The 16,450-nt window shown below is 43.1% G+C and overlaps 1 protein-coding gene across 1 annotated transcript; it reads left to right on the plus strand.

The window, feature by feature from the left end:
• Window positions 1–419: 419 nt before the first annotated feature.
• Window positions 420–12,527, plus strand: LOC128329578 (vomeronasal type-2 receptor 26-like). The gene is made up of 4 exons (XM_053261050.1): window positions 420–1,220; window positions 2,494–2,721; window positions 4,498–4,624; window positions 11,626–12,527. The coding sequence occupies exons 1-4, from the start codon at window positions 420–422 to the stop codon at window positions 12,525–12,527; spliced, it is 2,058 nt and encodes a 685-aa protein (XP_053117025.1).
• The last annotated feature ends 3,923 nt before the right edge of the window (window positions 12,528–16,450 follow it).

Raw genomic sequence — 16,450 nt, forward strand, 5'->3', positions numbered from 1 at the left:
GACAGCTCCCAAAACTTATTAGCCATCATTGGGGGACTTAGCTCTGATGTATCTTTTCACATGGCAAACATCATAGGTCTCTACAAGATTCCACAGGTAGGATCTGTGCAGAGGGATATGGGGTTTGTAGTGAATTAGAATATGCTTTTGTTGTGCTGAGGGGCATGACTGAATAAAATGTCCAGCATTGGCATCAAATTCCCACAACATGAGAAAATTCGGTCAAAAGTTCCCTTGACCCATTCACTGAAACAAAAAATTACTTCAACAGATACGTTATTGGTTGCATAAGGAGGCACATCCACAGTAAGACTGATCCTAACTTATTCTAAATTATCCATTACTTTTCCATTTAGCTTACTTATGGCTCTTTAGCCCCAGATAAGGCTACTACAGTGGAGCACCCTTCATTTTATCACATGGTCCCAAATGAAGCTCATCAGTATATGGGGATTATCCATTTGCTTCTTCATTTTGGATGGACCTGGGTCGGGCTTTTTGCTGTGGATGATGACAGTGGAGAACATTTCTTGCAGACTCTTGAGCCATTGCTTTCCCAGAATGCAATCTGTTCAGCCTTCACAGAAAGACTCCCAAAACAAGTTTGTTTTGATACTGTGGAAGACATTCTGGCAATAATGTCAAATATTTATGTACCTTTCACAGATACAAAAGCCACTACATTTATCATCTATGGAGAATCTTTGACATTTGTATGGCTGAGAACCATTATATTTTTCCGAGATCCTGGAAATAAAGAAAACGCATCATTTAGAAAGGTGTGGATTACTACAGCTCAGATGGATTTCACATTACTGGGCCTTCAAAGGGAATGGGATTTCCATCTGTTCCAAGGTGCCATTGCCTTCACAATTCACTCAAGAGATCTTCTAGGTTTTAAGCAATTTCTTCAGCTCATAAAACCTTCCAGGAACCAAGGGAATAGTTTCCTCAATGATTTCTGGGAGCAAGCATTTGACTGTTTATTTCCAAGAAGTGAGGCACCAATGGAAATCAATGAAACATGTACTGGAGAGGAGATGCTGGAGAAACTCCCTGGACTTGTGTTTGAAATGGACATAAGTGGCCACAGCTACAGTATCTATAATGCTGTTTATACCCTTGCACATGCCTTGGATGAAATTTATTCATCTACAAACATCCCTAAAATGATGGTGGCTAAAAAAGATGTGAAACTTGAGACGATCTGGCCTTGGGAGGTAGGGTCTGCAGAACCAAGTGTTTTTGTTATCACAGACAAATAAATATAAGATGAAACAATATCCAGGGTTTTTTTAATGTGCATAACTGATACAATGCTGTATATGCCTTATTAAATCATAAAATTTAGTTGTGCACATTTTGTCCTCTACTTTGAACATGAAGAAAATGTAAGCTGGGTGGTTTGGTTTTGTTTGTTTGTTTTTACTATTCTGCCACTACAGAAAAGCTGGGTTTTCAGGTTGGTTGTAGATGAAATTATATTAACCCTCTTCCTGTGTTATTGGGTAAACTCCTACATCCAGCTGCATAAATGTGTGTACACATGCAACCCACTGCACTCCCATTTTGCCTGTGTTGCTACCTGTACTTTGGTACATAGTAGGGATGTGCAGAACATTCCAAGCTCAGAACGTTCCAAGAAAAAAACAGGCCATTTTAAGTGTTCCAAACTTGGAACAGAACAACCTTCAAATGAAGGCCCTGTTCTGAGCTCAGAACAGAACGACCATTCCGAGTCAGACCATTCCAAGCATTCTGAGCACCATTTTGGACTCCAAAATGGCATTCTTTTGGTCTCTGCACATGTACAGCAGCCATTTGCATGGTCAGCACCACCACACAAATGGCTGCTGTGCATGTGCAGAGGCTAGAAGACTGTCATTTTGGAGTCCAAAATGGCACTAGGAACATTTCAAGTGTTCTGAGCTTGTTCCATGCTTATTCTGTCAGAACAACCAGCTCGACTGATTTTGATGGAACCTTCTGGGCATTGGCATTTGTGTTCCCTGCACATCCCTAATACACAGTATATCCCAAATGATGGCCATTGACCATTTTACAATATTTCTGTTATTAATATGACATGGTACAAAACCACCACAAAATGAATGGGATCCAGATGGTAGATGATTTTCTATCCCACTTCCTTGTCAAGTCAACTGGGAGAAAAACCACCCCAAAACAAATGTCCCAGCCATTTGGGACAGAAATCATTTGGGATAGGAGAGTAAATCCTGATTCTCTTCAGAAACTTAAGTTTTGTTTCCTTTTGCTAGCTCAATTGACCTTTAAAGGTGATAGTGTCTGGCCAATAGTTTGGTGGTCATCTAATGTAACCAATGGGACTACTCAGGAACAAGAAGCCTTACTCATGAGTAATATTTAATGACTTAGGTTGAGGGTTAAATAACATCTGTTGGGAATTTGTTTTGTAAATGTCAGCATAAAAATACCAATATGTCCCTTGTATTACTTTTCTCTTTCAAACAGCTGCATTCCTTCCTTCAAAGGATGTCATATAACAACTCAGCTGGAGAAACAGTTTCTTTTAATTACAACAGAGAAATGGGAGATGGATTTGATATAATGAACTTGATCACGTTTCCAAACAAGTCCTTCTTTCGAGTGAAAGTGGGAAGGGTGGCTCTAAATGCTCTTGAAGAATCAGAATTGACCATTAATGATGATCTAATTGTGTGGCACAGAGGTTTTAAGCAGGTACGCATTCTAGGGTATCTTTAATGGTGACTGCATTCTAGGGATGTGCACGGAACAGGATTTGTATTCAATTCCATGGTCGGAATGGAATGAAAATGCCCAGAAGGAGCTCAAACTTTCCGAGTATTCTGAGCACCATTTTGGAGGCATGTTTCTGTTATGCTGGTGGGTATTGGCACTGGTATCTGATTGGCTTGCAATCTTTTTGCTTCTGGGTTGGCTTGTCATCATAAAAATCAAGTTGATTTGTATGATAACAAGCCAACCAAGAAGCAAAGAGATTGCAAGCCAATTGGAAGCCAGTGCCAAAAACAGTCAACAAGGGAAAAACACACCTCCAATATGGTACTCAGAACACTTGGAACATTCCAACTCAGAACAAGGTCATTCTGTTCTGAGCTCAAAACAGGCCTGTCATTTGGAGGGTGTTCTGTTTCAAGCTCGAAACACTTGCAATGGCCTTTTTTTATTCAGAACATTCCAGGCTCAAAAATATTCTGCACATCCCTACTCCATTCACCCAATATACGATCCAGTGTCTGAGTCCTTTCCTGCATCAGCTGGTCATGTTATGGGCAATCTGGTTCTATACTGAATTGAAATCAGCTTCAAAAAACAGAGATGTATCATTAAAGTTCCAAATATCTGTGTTTGCAATATTTGAACGTGTGTGTGTGTGTGTGTGTGTGTGTGTGTGTGTGTGTGTGTAGTTTTGGGCTGCCATTGTAGGAGTGGTTGGAGAATGGTAGCTTTAAGAATGAGGCACTCAGTTTCTTACGTGCTCCTCTGCCACCTGCCACTGTTCCAGTCACAGCACTGTCCTTCCCCCCAAACCATACGCAGCTGCATTACAGCGGCAGCCATTTGCATGGTCAGCAACACCATGTGCACCATGTGCAGTGGCCATGTGCAGTGGCCATGGGCATGCTGCTGCCATGACTCAACCACACACAGGTTTTTGGGAAGGACTGCGCTGCAATCAGAACAGAGGCGGGGCACCAGAGGAGCAGTTAAGAACTTACATGCCTCATTCTTAAAGCGACCATCTGCCCCCCACCAAAACATTTTGGATGCAGCCGCCTAAATTGTTTTGGCACCTCTTTAATGAGGTTACGAAACAATTCAGGCACAACCCTAACATTTTTCTGTGTTGCAAAAGGGTGAGAATAGACCACATGGAGTCCCCTATTTTTGTTGGCTAAATCAAGAGGAGAGCTGGTCTTGTGGTAGCAAGCACGACCTGCCCCCTTAGCTAAGCAGGGTGTCCCCTGGTTGCTTATGAAAGGGAGATTAGAAGTATAAGCACTGAAAGATATTCCCCTCAGGGGGATGGAGCTGCTCTGGGAAGAGCAGAAGGTTCCATGTTCCCTCCCTGGTATCTCCAAGATAGGGCTGAGAGAGGCTCCTGCCTGCCACCTTGGAGAAGCCACTGGCAGTCTGTGTAGACCAGGGATTCTCAATGTTGGGTCCCCAGATGTTATTGGACTTCAACTCCCATAATCCCCGCCAAAGGCCACTAGGGATGGGGATTATAGGAGTTGAAGTCCAATAACATGCAGGAAGCCACTGCTAGTCTGTGAAGACAATACTGAGCTAGATAGACCTATGGTCTGACTCAGTGTACGGCAGCTTCCTATGTTCCTGTGTTCCTATGAATGTTGAGAGTTACTTTGTACTTTCTCTCTCTTCCCCAGTTGCTACTTAGCCAGACAGTATAAAGCAAATTGGGGGGGGGGGAGTTATCTCATGCTACATTCTCCCCTTTCATATGGACAGGAGCTGCCCATTTCTGTGTGCAGTGCCTCTTGCAACCCAGGTTACCAGAAGCAAAGGAGAGAAGGGGAGAAATTTTGCTGCTACAATTGTACTCCATGCCCAGAAGGGAAGATTTCTAACCAGAAGGGTAGGTGATGCATTAACTACAAATTGAACAAAATAAGGGTCATTTCATAAAATAAAGTGTCATTTCAGAGGACTTATACAGAGGCCTGTCTTGTATCATAATGTGTGTGTCTATAACTACTTGCTTAGACAGAGGTCTGCATCATGCTGCCAAAAGGACAAGAGGGCTTTTACCTTACCTACACTGAAGCAGAAATCTCAGGAAGCAGATCAACTTAAAATTCATGTCTTTTCAATAAAGCCCCCCACCTTCAGCTGTAATTATATGTTAACACGTTAAGATGCCTTCACCAGATTAGAAATCTTGGGTAGCAGATCACTTAGTAAAGAAGAATTTGTTGTCGGTTGAGTAGGGTTAGTTACCATACTCAGCTGCATGACATGAAAGAACCAAAGAGAAATTAAGTACTTACTCACAATCTCCTCTCTCCCTCCCTCCCTCCCCTATCGTAAGTACATATTCCTCCCTCGTTCCCCTCATATTCTTGGAAAAGGCTGTTTGGACAGTTAAATAGCTGACCATTACAGCTGAGACCTATCCTTCTAATAAACAGATAATAAACGACTTACAATAAACTATCTCTAAATACTGTAAACAGCCAACAAGACAGTATGAAGATAGAAAGTTCTCAGGGTAAGGGGCACTTCCCCATGTATTGCACGGAGTGCCACATGTATGACTATTTGCCCCATGGGCAGAAGTCATGGGTGTGTGCTCAGTGCAAGGAGCTCCTGGCCCTCAGGGAACAAATCCGATCCCTTGAGACCAAAGTGGCAGATCTGGAGAAGCTCAGAGAGACAGAGAGGCATATGGATGAGACCTTCAGGGATGTGATAGAGGCATCCCACTCCAGGGCTGGTAGTTCCTCTGCTGTCAGGGAGAAAGAAGGTCTTGGGCAAGGAGGACATCGGTCTGAGGAAGAGGGAAATGCTTCTTTAGAAGGGACCCCTTCCGTGGATGATGAGCCCATATCCTCTTGCACAGGGGATACTCCTCTGGGGGGTGGGGGCCTCCTTGTAGTGGGTGATTCGGTCATTAGAGGTATAGAGAGATGGGTTTGTGACCCGCGTGATGACCGCACAGTGACTTGCCTGCCTGGTGCAAAGGTTGCAGACATCACGCAGCATCTAGACAGGCTTCTAGGCAGTGCTGGGGAGGAGACAGCTGTCATGGTGCACGTTGGCACCAACGATGTGGGGAAATGTAGTCGGGAGGTCCTGGAAGCCAAATTTAGGCTGATAGGTAGTGTATTGAAGTCCAGGACCCCCAAGGTAGCATTCTCAGAAATGCTACCTGTTGCACGAACAGGTACAGTGAGACAGGCAGAGCTGAGGGGTTTCAATGCGTGGATGAGACGTTGGTGCCAGGTGGAGGGGTTTAGATTTGTTAGGCACTGGGACACATTTTGGGGCAAGCAAGGCCTGTACAAAAGGGATGGGCTGCACTTGAACCAAGATGGAATCAGACTGCTGGCACTTAAAATCAAAAAGGTTGCAGAGAAGCTTTTAAAATGACACCTGGGGAAAAGCCGACGGGAGCTGGGCAGTATCCCGTTTGGCAAAAGGCATCCCTTAAAGTGTGAGGGTGCAATAAATTCAGATAAAACAGAAGGGGACAGGGCAGAACCGCATAAAGAGCAGACGGGAGCCTGTGCCAGCAGGTCAAAGAGTCAAAAGAATAGCATACTTCAGGGGAGAGATTCACAGTTTAGGTGCTTATATGCCAATGCCAGAAGCCTCCGAGCCAAGATGGGTGAGCTGGAGTGCTTGGTTGCTAACGCAGAAATAGATATAGTGGGCATAACAGAAACATGGTGGAACAGTGAGAACCAGTGGGACACTGTTATCCCTGGGTATAAACTCTATAGAAAGGACAAGGAGGAGCACCTTGGAGGAGGGGTAGCACTGTATGTTAAAGAAGGGATAGAATCTAACAAGCTAGAAAACCTAGGTGGACTGGAGTCCTCCACAGAAACCAGGTGGGTGACTATACAAGGCCGGAAAGGGAACGTTCTACTGGGGATATGCTATCGCCCTCCGGATTAAAACGCTGACAGTGACTGGTACTTGCAAGAAGAAATCAGGGAGGTATCAAGTAGAGGCAGGGCTGAAATTATGGGTGACTTCAATTACCCACACAAAGACTGGGTAAATTCACAGTCAGGTCAGGACAAAGAAGTCAAATTTCTAGATAGACTAAATGACTGTGCCCTAGAACAGTTGGTCATGGAACCAACCAGAGAGAAGGCGACCTTGGACCTAATTCTGAGTGACATCCAGGACCTGGTGCGTGACGTCAGTGTCATCGACCCTTTAGGGAACAGTGACTACATTGCCATCAAATTCAGCATACATGCAGAGAGAAAATCACCAAGGATGTCTAACACGGACATTTTGAATTTCAGAAGAGGAAACTTCTCCAAAATGAGGAGTACGGTGAAAAGAAAGCTGAAAGGGAAATCCAGGAGAGTCACTTCGCTCCAGAGTGCATGGAGTTTACTCAAAACCACAATACTAGAAGCCCAGTTAGATTGTATACCCAAAAGGAGGAAAGATACCACTAAGTCCAGGAGGATGCCAGCATGGCTCATGGGTACCATCAAAGAAGCCATAAAAGGGAAGAAGACTTCCTTCCAAAACTGGAAGGCCTGTCCAAATGAAGAGAACAGAAAGGAACACAAACTCTGGCAAAAGAAATGCAAGGTGACAATAAGGGAGGCAAAAAGAGAGTTTGAGGAACATTTAGCCAAAAGTATCAAGGGGAATAACAAAAACTTCTTCAAGTATATCAGAGAAGCAGGAAACCTGCCAGGAAGGCAGTTGGGCCATTAGACAATGAGGGAGTGAAAGGGATTATTAAGGAGGATATGGAGGTTGCAGAGAAGCTAAATGAGTTCTTTGCATCTGTCTTCACGGCAGAGGATACTGAGCATATACCTGTTCCTGAACCAGGCTTTTTAGGGATGGAGGCTAGAGAGTTGAGTCAGATAGTAGTGACAAGAGATGATGTAATAAACTGTCCGGAAAAACTGAAAGCTAACAAATCACCAGGGCCGGATGGCATCCATCCAAGAGTCCTCAAAGAACTCAAACATGAAATTGCCGACCTCCTTGCTAAAATTTTCAACCTATCCCTGAAATCTGGCTCTGTACCAGAGGACTGGAGAGTAGCAAATGTAATACCAATTTTCAAAAAGGGACCCAGGGGCGTTCTGGGAAATTACAGGCTAGTTAGCCTAATGTCCATTCCAGGCAAATTGTTGGAAAGCATCCTCAAGGATAAAATTGTAAAGGACCTAGAAGAACAGGCCCTGCTGGGAGTGAGCCAGCATGGCTTCCGCAAAGATAAATCTTGCCTCACCAATCTTTTGGACTTCTTTGAGGGTGTCAACGAGTGTGTGGATCAAGGTGATCCAGTTGACATAGTCTACCTGGACTTCCAAAAAGCTTTTGACAAAGTTCCTCATCAACGATTCCTGAGGAAACTTAGCAGTCATGGGATAAGGGGAAAGGTACATGTTTGGATTGCTAACTGGCTGAAAGACAGGAAACAGAGGGTAGGTATCAATGGAGAGTTTTCACAATGGATGGGAAGTAAGAAGTGGGATCCCACAGGGATCTGTAATGGGACCGGTGCTTTTTAATTTATTCATAAATGGTCTAGAAGCAGGGGTAAGTAGCGAGGTGGCCAGATTCACAGATCATACCAAACTCTTCCAGGTAGTGAAATCCAAAACGGATTGTGAGGAGCTCCAAAAGGATCTCTCGAAACTGAGTGAGTGGGCAACAAAATGGCAAATGCAGTTCAGTGTTAGCAAGTGTAAAGTGATGCACATTGGGATGAAAAACCCCAACTTCAAGTATATGCTTATGGGATCCAAGCTGTCGGTGACTGACCAGGAGAGGGGTCTTGGGGTCGTGGTGGACAGCTCGTTGAAAGTGTCGACTCAATGTGCGGCAGCTGTGAAAAAATCAAATTCAATGCTAGGGATCATTAGAAAGGGGATTGAAAATAAAACGGCTAATACAGGTGAAACTCGGAAAATTAGAATAGCGTGCAAAAGTCCATTAATTTCAGTAATGCAAATTAAAAGGTGAAATTGATATATGAGACAGACGCATTACATGCAAAGCGAGATAAGTCAAGCCTTAATTTGTTATAATTGTGATGATCATGGCGTACAGCTCATGAAAACCCCAAATCCACAATCTCAGAAAATTAGAATAGTACATGGAACCAAGAAGACAAGGATTGAAGAATAGAACAATATCGGACCTCTGAAGAGTATAAGCATGCATATGTATTCAGTACTTGGTTTGGGCCCCTTTTGCAGCAATTACTGCCTCAATGTGGCGTGGCATGGATGCTATCAACCTGTGGCACTGATGAGGTATTATGGAAGACCAGGATGCTTCATTAGCGGCCTTCAGCAATTCTGCATTGTTTGGTCTCATGTCTCTCATCCTTCTCTTGGCAATGCCCCATAGATTCTCTATGGGGTCAGGTCAGGCGAGTTTGCTGGCCAATCAAGCACAGTACACTGTATACTTTTCAGAGGTCCGATATTGTTCTATTCTTCAATCCTTGTCTTATTGGTTCCATGTAATATTCTAATTTTCTGAGATTGTTGATTTGGGGTTTTCATGAGCTGTACGCCATGATCATCACAATTATAACAAATTAAGGCTTGACTTATCTCGCTTTGCATGTAATGCATCTGTCTCATATATCAGTTTCACCTTTTAATTTGCATTACTGAAATTAATGGACTTTTGCACGATATTCTAATTTTCCGAGTTTCACCTGTATTATAATGCCCTTATACAAATCTATGTTGCGACCACACTTGGAGTACTGTGTACAATTCTGGTCACCACATCTTAAAAAGGACATTGTTGAACTGGAAAAGGTGCAGATGAGGGCAACCAAGATGATCAGGGGCCTAGAGTGCCTTTCTTATGAGGCAAGACTACAACATCTGGGGCTTTTTAGCTTAGAAAAAAAGACGACTGTGGGGAGACCTGATAGAGGTCTATAAAATCATGCATAGTTTGGAGAATTTGGAGAGAGAGAAATTCTTTTCCCTCTCACATAACACTATAACCAGGGTCACTCCATGAAATTGATTGCCATGAGGTCTAGGACCAAAAAGCGGAAGTACTTTTTCGCACAACACATTATCCACTTGTGGAACTCTCTGCCACAGGGCGTGGTGACAGCCAGCAACCTGGATGGCTTTAAGAGGGGTTTGGATAACTTCATGGAGGAGAGGTCCATCAATGGCTACTAGTCGGATGGCTGTGGGCCACCTCCAGTCTCAAAAGGCAGGATGGCTCTGAGAACCAGTTGCAGGGGAGTAATGGCAAGAGAGAGGGCTCGCCCTCAAGTCCTGCCTGTGGCTTCCAGCAGCATCTGGTGGGCCACTGTGAGAAACAGGATGCTGGACTAGATGGGCCTTGGGCCTGATCCAGCAGGGCTGCTCTTATGTTCTTATGTACTATCTATTTATTTACAAGATAGATTGATAGATCGATTGATCGATTGATAAATGAAATTAAGGTCTCACTGGGCATATCCAGGTCTCACTGGGCTAATTCATACTGCATGTTAGTGTGGGGGAAAATAAAAAATCCAACAGGTAATTATTTGCACATGGCTTCATGCTGCGGGGTAAATGTGGAGCGAAGCCATTTCGAATTACACTCATGGCACTGAGGGAAGCAGCCCCTCCACTCTGCTCTCGGGTTTGCATTTGATGCAAGTTCACATAGTGTTTTCCTTCTAGACAATTGGGGGGGAGAGATTACTAAAGAGCTACATCCGCATTTGTAAATAGCGTATCCCTCTTATCATGCTAATGATTCTACATCAGTGCCTCTCCCTATTTGCTCCAGTGTTTCCAGAAAAAGTAGCTTAAAACCAGCATTTTTAAAACCCGGAAAGACCTCGAGGTAAGACAGAATTTGTAAGACAAAGCTCGACTTGTGTGTGGCGTGGGTCCAAGGATCTTGAAGGGACTTCAGGGTAGGTTTGGCTGGTGTGTGAACACACACACTCTCTCCCGAAGGGGATTCGGGGTAGAAGCCCTGTCTGTAAAGCCTCCAGGAGACTTTGCTTGCAATGATATTTTAAAACTGTTTTCCGCCTTTCTGGCATCTGAGGGAAACTTCCATAACAAAGCAACTTCATCATATCCAAAATGTGTTTCTTTAATTAGCTTTCTCTTGAAAGCTTTCTCAGCTTTCTCAGCATCCTACATTTTGGGGGTTTTAATCTGTGGTTTATTTCTAAATCGTTAAATTGTTTTAAGTTTTTTGTATATATTTTTAACCTATTGTAAACTGCCCAGAGATGAAAGTTTGGGGCGGTGTACAAATTTGATAAATAAATGAATGAATGAATAAATAAATTAGTCTAACTGTTGAAACTCAGTTTTAAAAGATTGAAATATCTTTTAGGGTTTTTTAAAAAGTCTTTAACCTGAATTAAAAACTAACTAATGCAACAATACATACAGCAGCTGCCATTAACAATTTAATAAACTGAAAAATTATATGTATTGGCTGACATCCTGACCAATGAAGCGTTGCTGCAGGAGTAAGAAAAGTCTGAGAAAAAGCTGCCTCCACCCCCCGAAAATATGGCCCTTAAAGATCATGCAGTGGAGGCGGGTGCTTGCTGGGGTGTGTGTGGGGGGGGTGCGCCTCCCACATCACCCCTTGCCCCAGTGTGCACTGGCCACCACTAGACTGATGGACATATATTCGAGTGGTACAGGAAGCTGTGGAGAAAAGGATTAATAATTTTTCCTTATTCTGGAATGCAGCATTGCCACCCTGACAGTTTGTTAGTCAGGAAGGATATCAGCCATTGCTTTTGTTTGTGTTACCATTTCCCCTTCTGAAATTGGAAGTCAGAAGCCAACATGAACTGCCATGTGAGAATTGTGTGCAAGTCACACAGGAATTGGTGCTGAAACAGGATTTATTTCTATCTTTCAGATACAGAAGACTGTTTCAGATGCCCAGAAGATCACTACCCAAGCAAGGACAAAAATAGATGCATCCCCAAAACTAGAAGCTTTCTGTCCTATAAAGAACCTTTAGGGATCAGCTTAGCCTCAGTTGCTGTTTCTTTTTCCCTGATTACAGCTTTGGTATTAGGAATTTTTATTACTCACAAGGATACCCCCATAGTCAGAGCTAACAATCGGGATCTCACCTACATGCTCCTCATCTCCCTTCTGCTCTGCTTCCTGTCTGCTTTGCTATTTCTTGACCAGCCTGGTAAAGTGACTTGTCTCCTCCGCCAGCCAACTTTTGGCATCATCTTTTCAGTGGCCATTTCTTGTGTATTGGCCAAAACCATTACAGTGGTTGTAGCCTTCATGGCCACCAAACCAGGGTCCAGCATGAGGAAGTGGGTGGGGAAAAGACTGGCCAACTCCATTGTACTTTCCTGCTTCCTTGTTCAAGCAGGCATTTCTACTGTGTGGTTAGGAATGTTTCCCCCATTCCCAGATGTAGACAGGAACTCTTTAGCTAAAGAAATCATTGTTCAATGCAATGAAAGATCTGTCACTATGTTTTACTGTGTTCTGGGCTATATGGGTATATTGGCCATAGCCAGCTTCATGGTGGCATTTCAAGCTCGCAAATTACCTGACATTTTTAATGAAGCCAAGTTCATCACCTTCAGCATGTTGGCATTTTGCAGTGTGTGGCTGTCTTTCATTCCAACCTACCTGAGCACAAAAGGAAAAGAGATGGTGGCTGTGGAGATCTTCTCCATCTTGGTCTCCAGTGCTTGCTTACTGGTTTTTATCTTTTCTCCTAAATGCTTCATCATTGTTCTGAGGCCCCAGTTAAACAAGAAGGAGCAACTAATACAAAAGAAATATTGAAAGACTCTGGCTGAGCTGACACCCTGACTTAATATACTGGAGGAAGTCCCACTGAAATTAATATGATAAGTTATCCATGTCCAACATCTCCTCTTAATTTCAATGAGGTTTCCTCAAGTACACTCCCACCTCTGGCAAAAGAAATGCAAGGAGACCAACAGGGGTGCAAAAAGAGAGTTTGAGGAACATTTAGCTAAGAGCACCAAGGGGAATAACAAAAACTTCTTTAAATACATCAGAGGCAGGAAACCTGCCAGGGAGGTGGTTGGACTGCTAGATGATTAGGGAGTAAATGGGATAATGAAGGAGGATATGGAAATTGAAAAGAAGCTAAATGAGTTCTTTGCATCTGTCTTCGCAGCAGAGGATACTGAGTATATATCCAAGCTTCTTAGCAACAGAGACTAAAGAACAGAGACTAAAGAGAGCCAGCATTGTATAGTGGTTAGAGTGCTGGCCTAGGACCGGGAAGACCCGAGTTCAAAACCCCATTCAGCCATGAAACTAGCTGGGTGGCTCTGGGCCAGTCACTTCTCTCTCAGCCTAACCTACTTCACAGGGTTGTTGTGAAAGAGAAACTCAAGTATGTAGTACACCGCTCTGGGCTCCTTGGAGGAAGAGCGGGATATAAATGTAAATAACAACAACCACAACAACAACTCAGTCAGATCAAGATGATGAGAGATGATGTTCTAAACTGTCTGGAAAAATTTAAAAAATAACAAATCGCCTGGGCCAGATGGCATCCACCCACAAGTCCTTAAAGAACTCAAAGGTGAAATTGATGATCTCCTTTCAAAAATATATAACTTATCCCTACAATTAGGCTATGTACCAGAGGACTGGAATATAGCCAATGTAACACAGATTTATTTTATTTTATTTTATTTTATTTATTGTTGAATTTATATACCGCCTTTCATTAAAAACAACCCCAAGGCGGTTTACAAAAGTTAAAAAACATACAATAAAAATGACAATTAAAATATTAAGCTAAAAATATAAAGCAAATCTAATTTAAAAACTATAAAATACAAGCATAAAAACTATAAATGGGTAAAAACACACAGAAGCAGCAATAGAAACAGATTTTCAAAAAGGGATCCAGGTAATTACAGGCTTGTTAGATTCACATTGTTGCAAAGCATTCTTAGGGATAAAATTGTTAAACACAGGAAAAAAAACACCCTGCTGGGGGAGAACCAGCATCGCTTTTGCCAAGGTTAATCTTGCCTCAACAAACCTTTTGAGTTCTTTTCGAGTGTCAATAGGCATATGGATAATAGTGATCCAGTTAACATAGTATACTTGGATTTCAAAAAGCTTTTGACAAAGTTCCTTATCAAAGACTCTTGGGGAAAATTAGCAGTCATGGTATAAGGGGACAGCGTCATGTGTGGATTGGTAACTGGTTGGTGGAAGGTAACAGAGGATAGGTTTAAATGGACAGTTCTCTAAACAGAGGGAAGTAAGAAGTGGTGTTCCCCAGGGATCTGTACTGGTGTATGGGCTATATAAGTTGAAATCAAAAACAATCGCTTGACATAAGCTTTGCCATTTTGTTTGGGTCTGCAATAAGATTTGTGCTTATGCTGAAATGGTTTTCATCCCTGGTAGTTGTTTTCCCCTCAGTTAGCAAAAATCATATTTAGCATGGTAATCGCAAGTGCTGAAGGAGCAAGATAAGACTGGCCCAGGCTAGCCAACTGCTTGCACGCATAATTTATGACCTATTCCCAGCCGAAACAGGAACTAACTATGAGTTATGACATACAACTGCTTTTTGTGTGTGTAAATGTTTTCTTAAGGATAATTTGGTGTATAAATATGTGCTTTTGTATCAGGCCTCTGTCCTGCTTTGAGCACGAGCCGAGCAGCATCTTTGCTACTTAAGGGCAAATAAAACTTTGATCTTAAGTCCTCTCATCTGGGCTGATTATTGGGCTCCATCCGCCCAGGAATGAACCTGCCCTATTGGAGTCAGGGCTACCCCGATACTTCATGTACCAGGACCAGTGCTTTTTAATTCATTCATAAATGATCTAGAAGTTGGGGTAAGCAGCGAGGTGGCCAGATTTGCAAATGACACTGAACTATTTAGGGTAGTGAAATCCACAACAGATTGTGACAAACTGCAAAAAGATCTCTCCAAACTGGGTGAGTGGGCAACAAAATGGCAAATTTGGTTCAGTGTAAGGAAGTGTAAAGTGATGCGTATTGGAGCAAAACAAAACCCCAACTTCACATATACACTGATGGAATCTGAGCTGTTAGTGACTGACCAGGACAGAGATCTTGGGGTCATGGTGGACTGCTCATTGAAAGTGTGGACTCAGTGTGCGGTAGTGATGACAAAGGCCAATCCCATGCTAGGTACTATTAGGAATGGGACTGGGGAAAAAACTGCTAATATTATAATGCCCTTATAGAAAACTATGATGTGGCCACATCTGGAGTACTGTGTGGAGTTCTGGTCACCATATCTTAAGAAGGACATTGTAGAACTGGAAAAAGTTCAGAAGAGGGCAACCAAGATGATCAAGGGTCTGGAGCACCTTCTTTACGAGGCAAGGCTACAGCCTCTGGGGCTTTTTAGTTTGGAAAGAAGTGATTAAGGGGAGATGTGATAGAGGTGTATACAATTATGCATGGCGTAAAGAGAGTGGACAGAGAATAATTTTGCTCCCTCTCTCATAACACTAGAACCAGAGGGCATCCCATGAAACTGATTGCCAAGAAATTTAGGAACAACAAAGGAAGTTCTTTTTCACACAATGCATAATCAATGTATGGAATTCTCTGCTGCAAGATGTGGTGACAGCTGACAGCTTGAATGTCTGTAAGAGTTGTTTAGATAAATTAATTAAGGACTGGTCTATCAATGGCTACTACTATGAGAGCTATAGGCCACCTCCAGCCTCAGTGGCAAGATGCCTCAGAATAAAAGTTGCAGCGGAGTAGCAACCGGTAGGAGAGATGACATGCCCTCAGCTCTTCCTAGGATTCTGGACTCGATGGGCCATGGGCCTGATCCAGCAGGGCTGTTCCTATGTTCTTATTCTCTTCCTCCATGGTCTTGGACAGGAAGAGGAAACTAGCCTGGAAAACAGGGTTAAATATTCTTTACTTCTGCACCATGGACCTGATCTGAATCAGGTCCCCTGATTCTAATATCCTTGAATTACATTTTCCCCCCTTAGAGGAACCCTTTAATACTCTAACATCCTGAATAATGGTGGAACATAGGAAGCTACTTTATATGGAATCAGACTATTGGTCCGTTGAGCTCAGTGTTGACTGGCAGTGGTTACCGGCAGGAGTCTCTCTCAGCCCTATCTTGGAGATGCCAGGTATGGAACTTGGAACTTGGAATATTCTGCATCCAAGCATGCAGGTGCTCTTCCCAGAGCAGCCCCACCATGAGTGGAATATCTCACAGTGCTCACACATGTCTCCCATTCAAATATAAACCAGAGCAGACCTGGGACAATTCATGCTTGCTACCACAAAACCAGCAAGGCTGCTGTGCTAGCTACTTGCAGTAAATCTGGATCTTACGTTCCAGACTAATGTAGCTATTTCTGTGCTGCACAAAAGTTCCATTTAAATCATGTGAGGTGCTTTTAAAGGGAACATTTGTGCAGTACAGAAATCGCACAGTTCTGAAAATACCCTTGATTTAGTGTGGCTACATGATCTTGTGCTAGCACAACTTTGTTGTGGAAGCACTCTGTTAGTCAGGATTAGGGGTGTGCAATTCGGGTTTTCGGTGATTCGGTTTGGGACCCGAACCGAATCACCCCCATTCTGTTCTGTGCTCGAATCTGGGCTACCCGAATCACCCCTGATTCGGTTCGGATTCGGATTAAATCCGAATCTGAATCCAAATTGTTTTGGGTATGAAAAACGTGTACCATGGGCAA

The sequence above is a fragment of the Hemicordylus capensis genome, chromosome 6 (assembly GCF_027244095.1).
Source record: "Hemicordylus capensis ecotype Gifberg chromosome 6, rHemCap1.1.pri, whole genome shotgun sequence".
NCBI classification, from domain to species: Eukaryota; Metazoa; Chordata; class Lepidosauria; order Squamata; family Cordylidae; genus Hemicordylus; species Hemicordylus capensis.

Bases quoted from the DNA above. Each gene is read 5' to 3' on its own strand.
- LOC128329578 (XM_053261050.1), top strand. From the start codon at position 420: ATGGTCCCAAATGAAGCTCATCAGTATATGGGGATTATCCATTTGCTT. The intron at 2,722-4,497 runs GTACGCATTCTA...TCATATGGACAG, and splicing joins GGCACAGAGGTTTTAAGCAG to GAGCTGCCCATTTCTGTGTG. The intron at 4,625-11,625 runs GTAGGTGATGCA...TCTATCTTTCAG, and splicing joins GAAGATTTCTAACCAGAAGG to ATACAGAAGACTGTTTCAGA.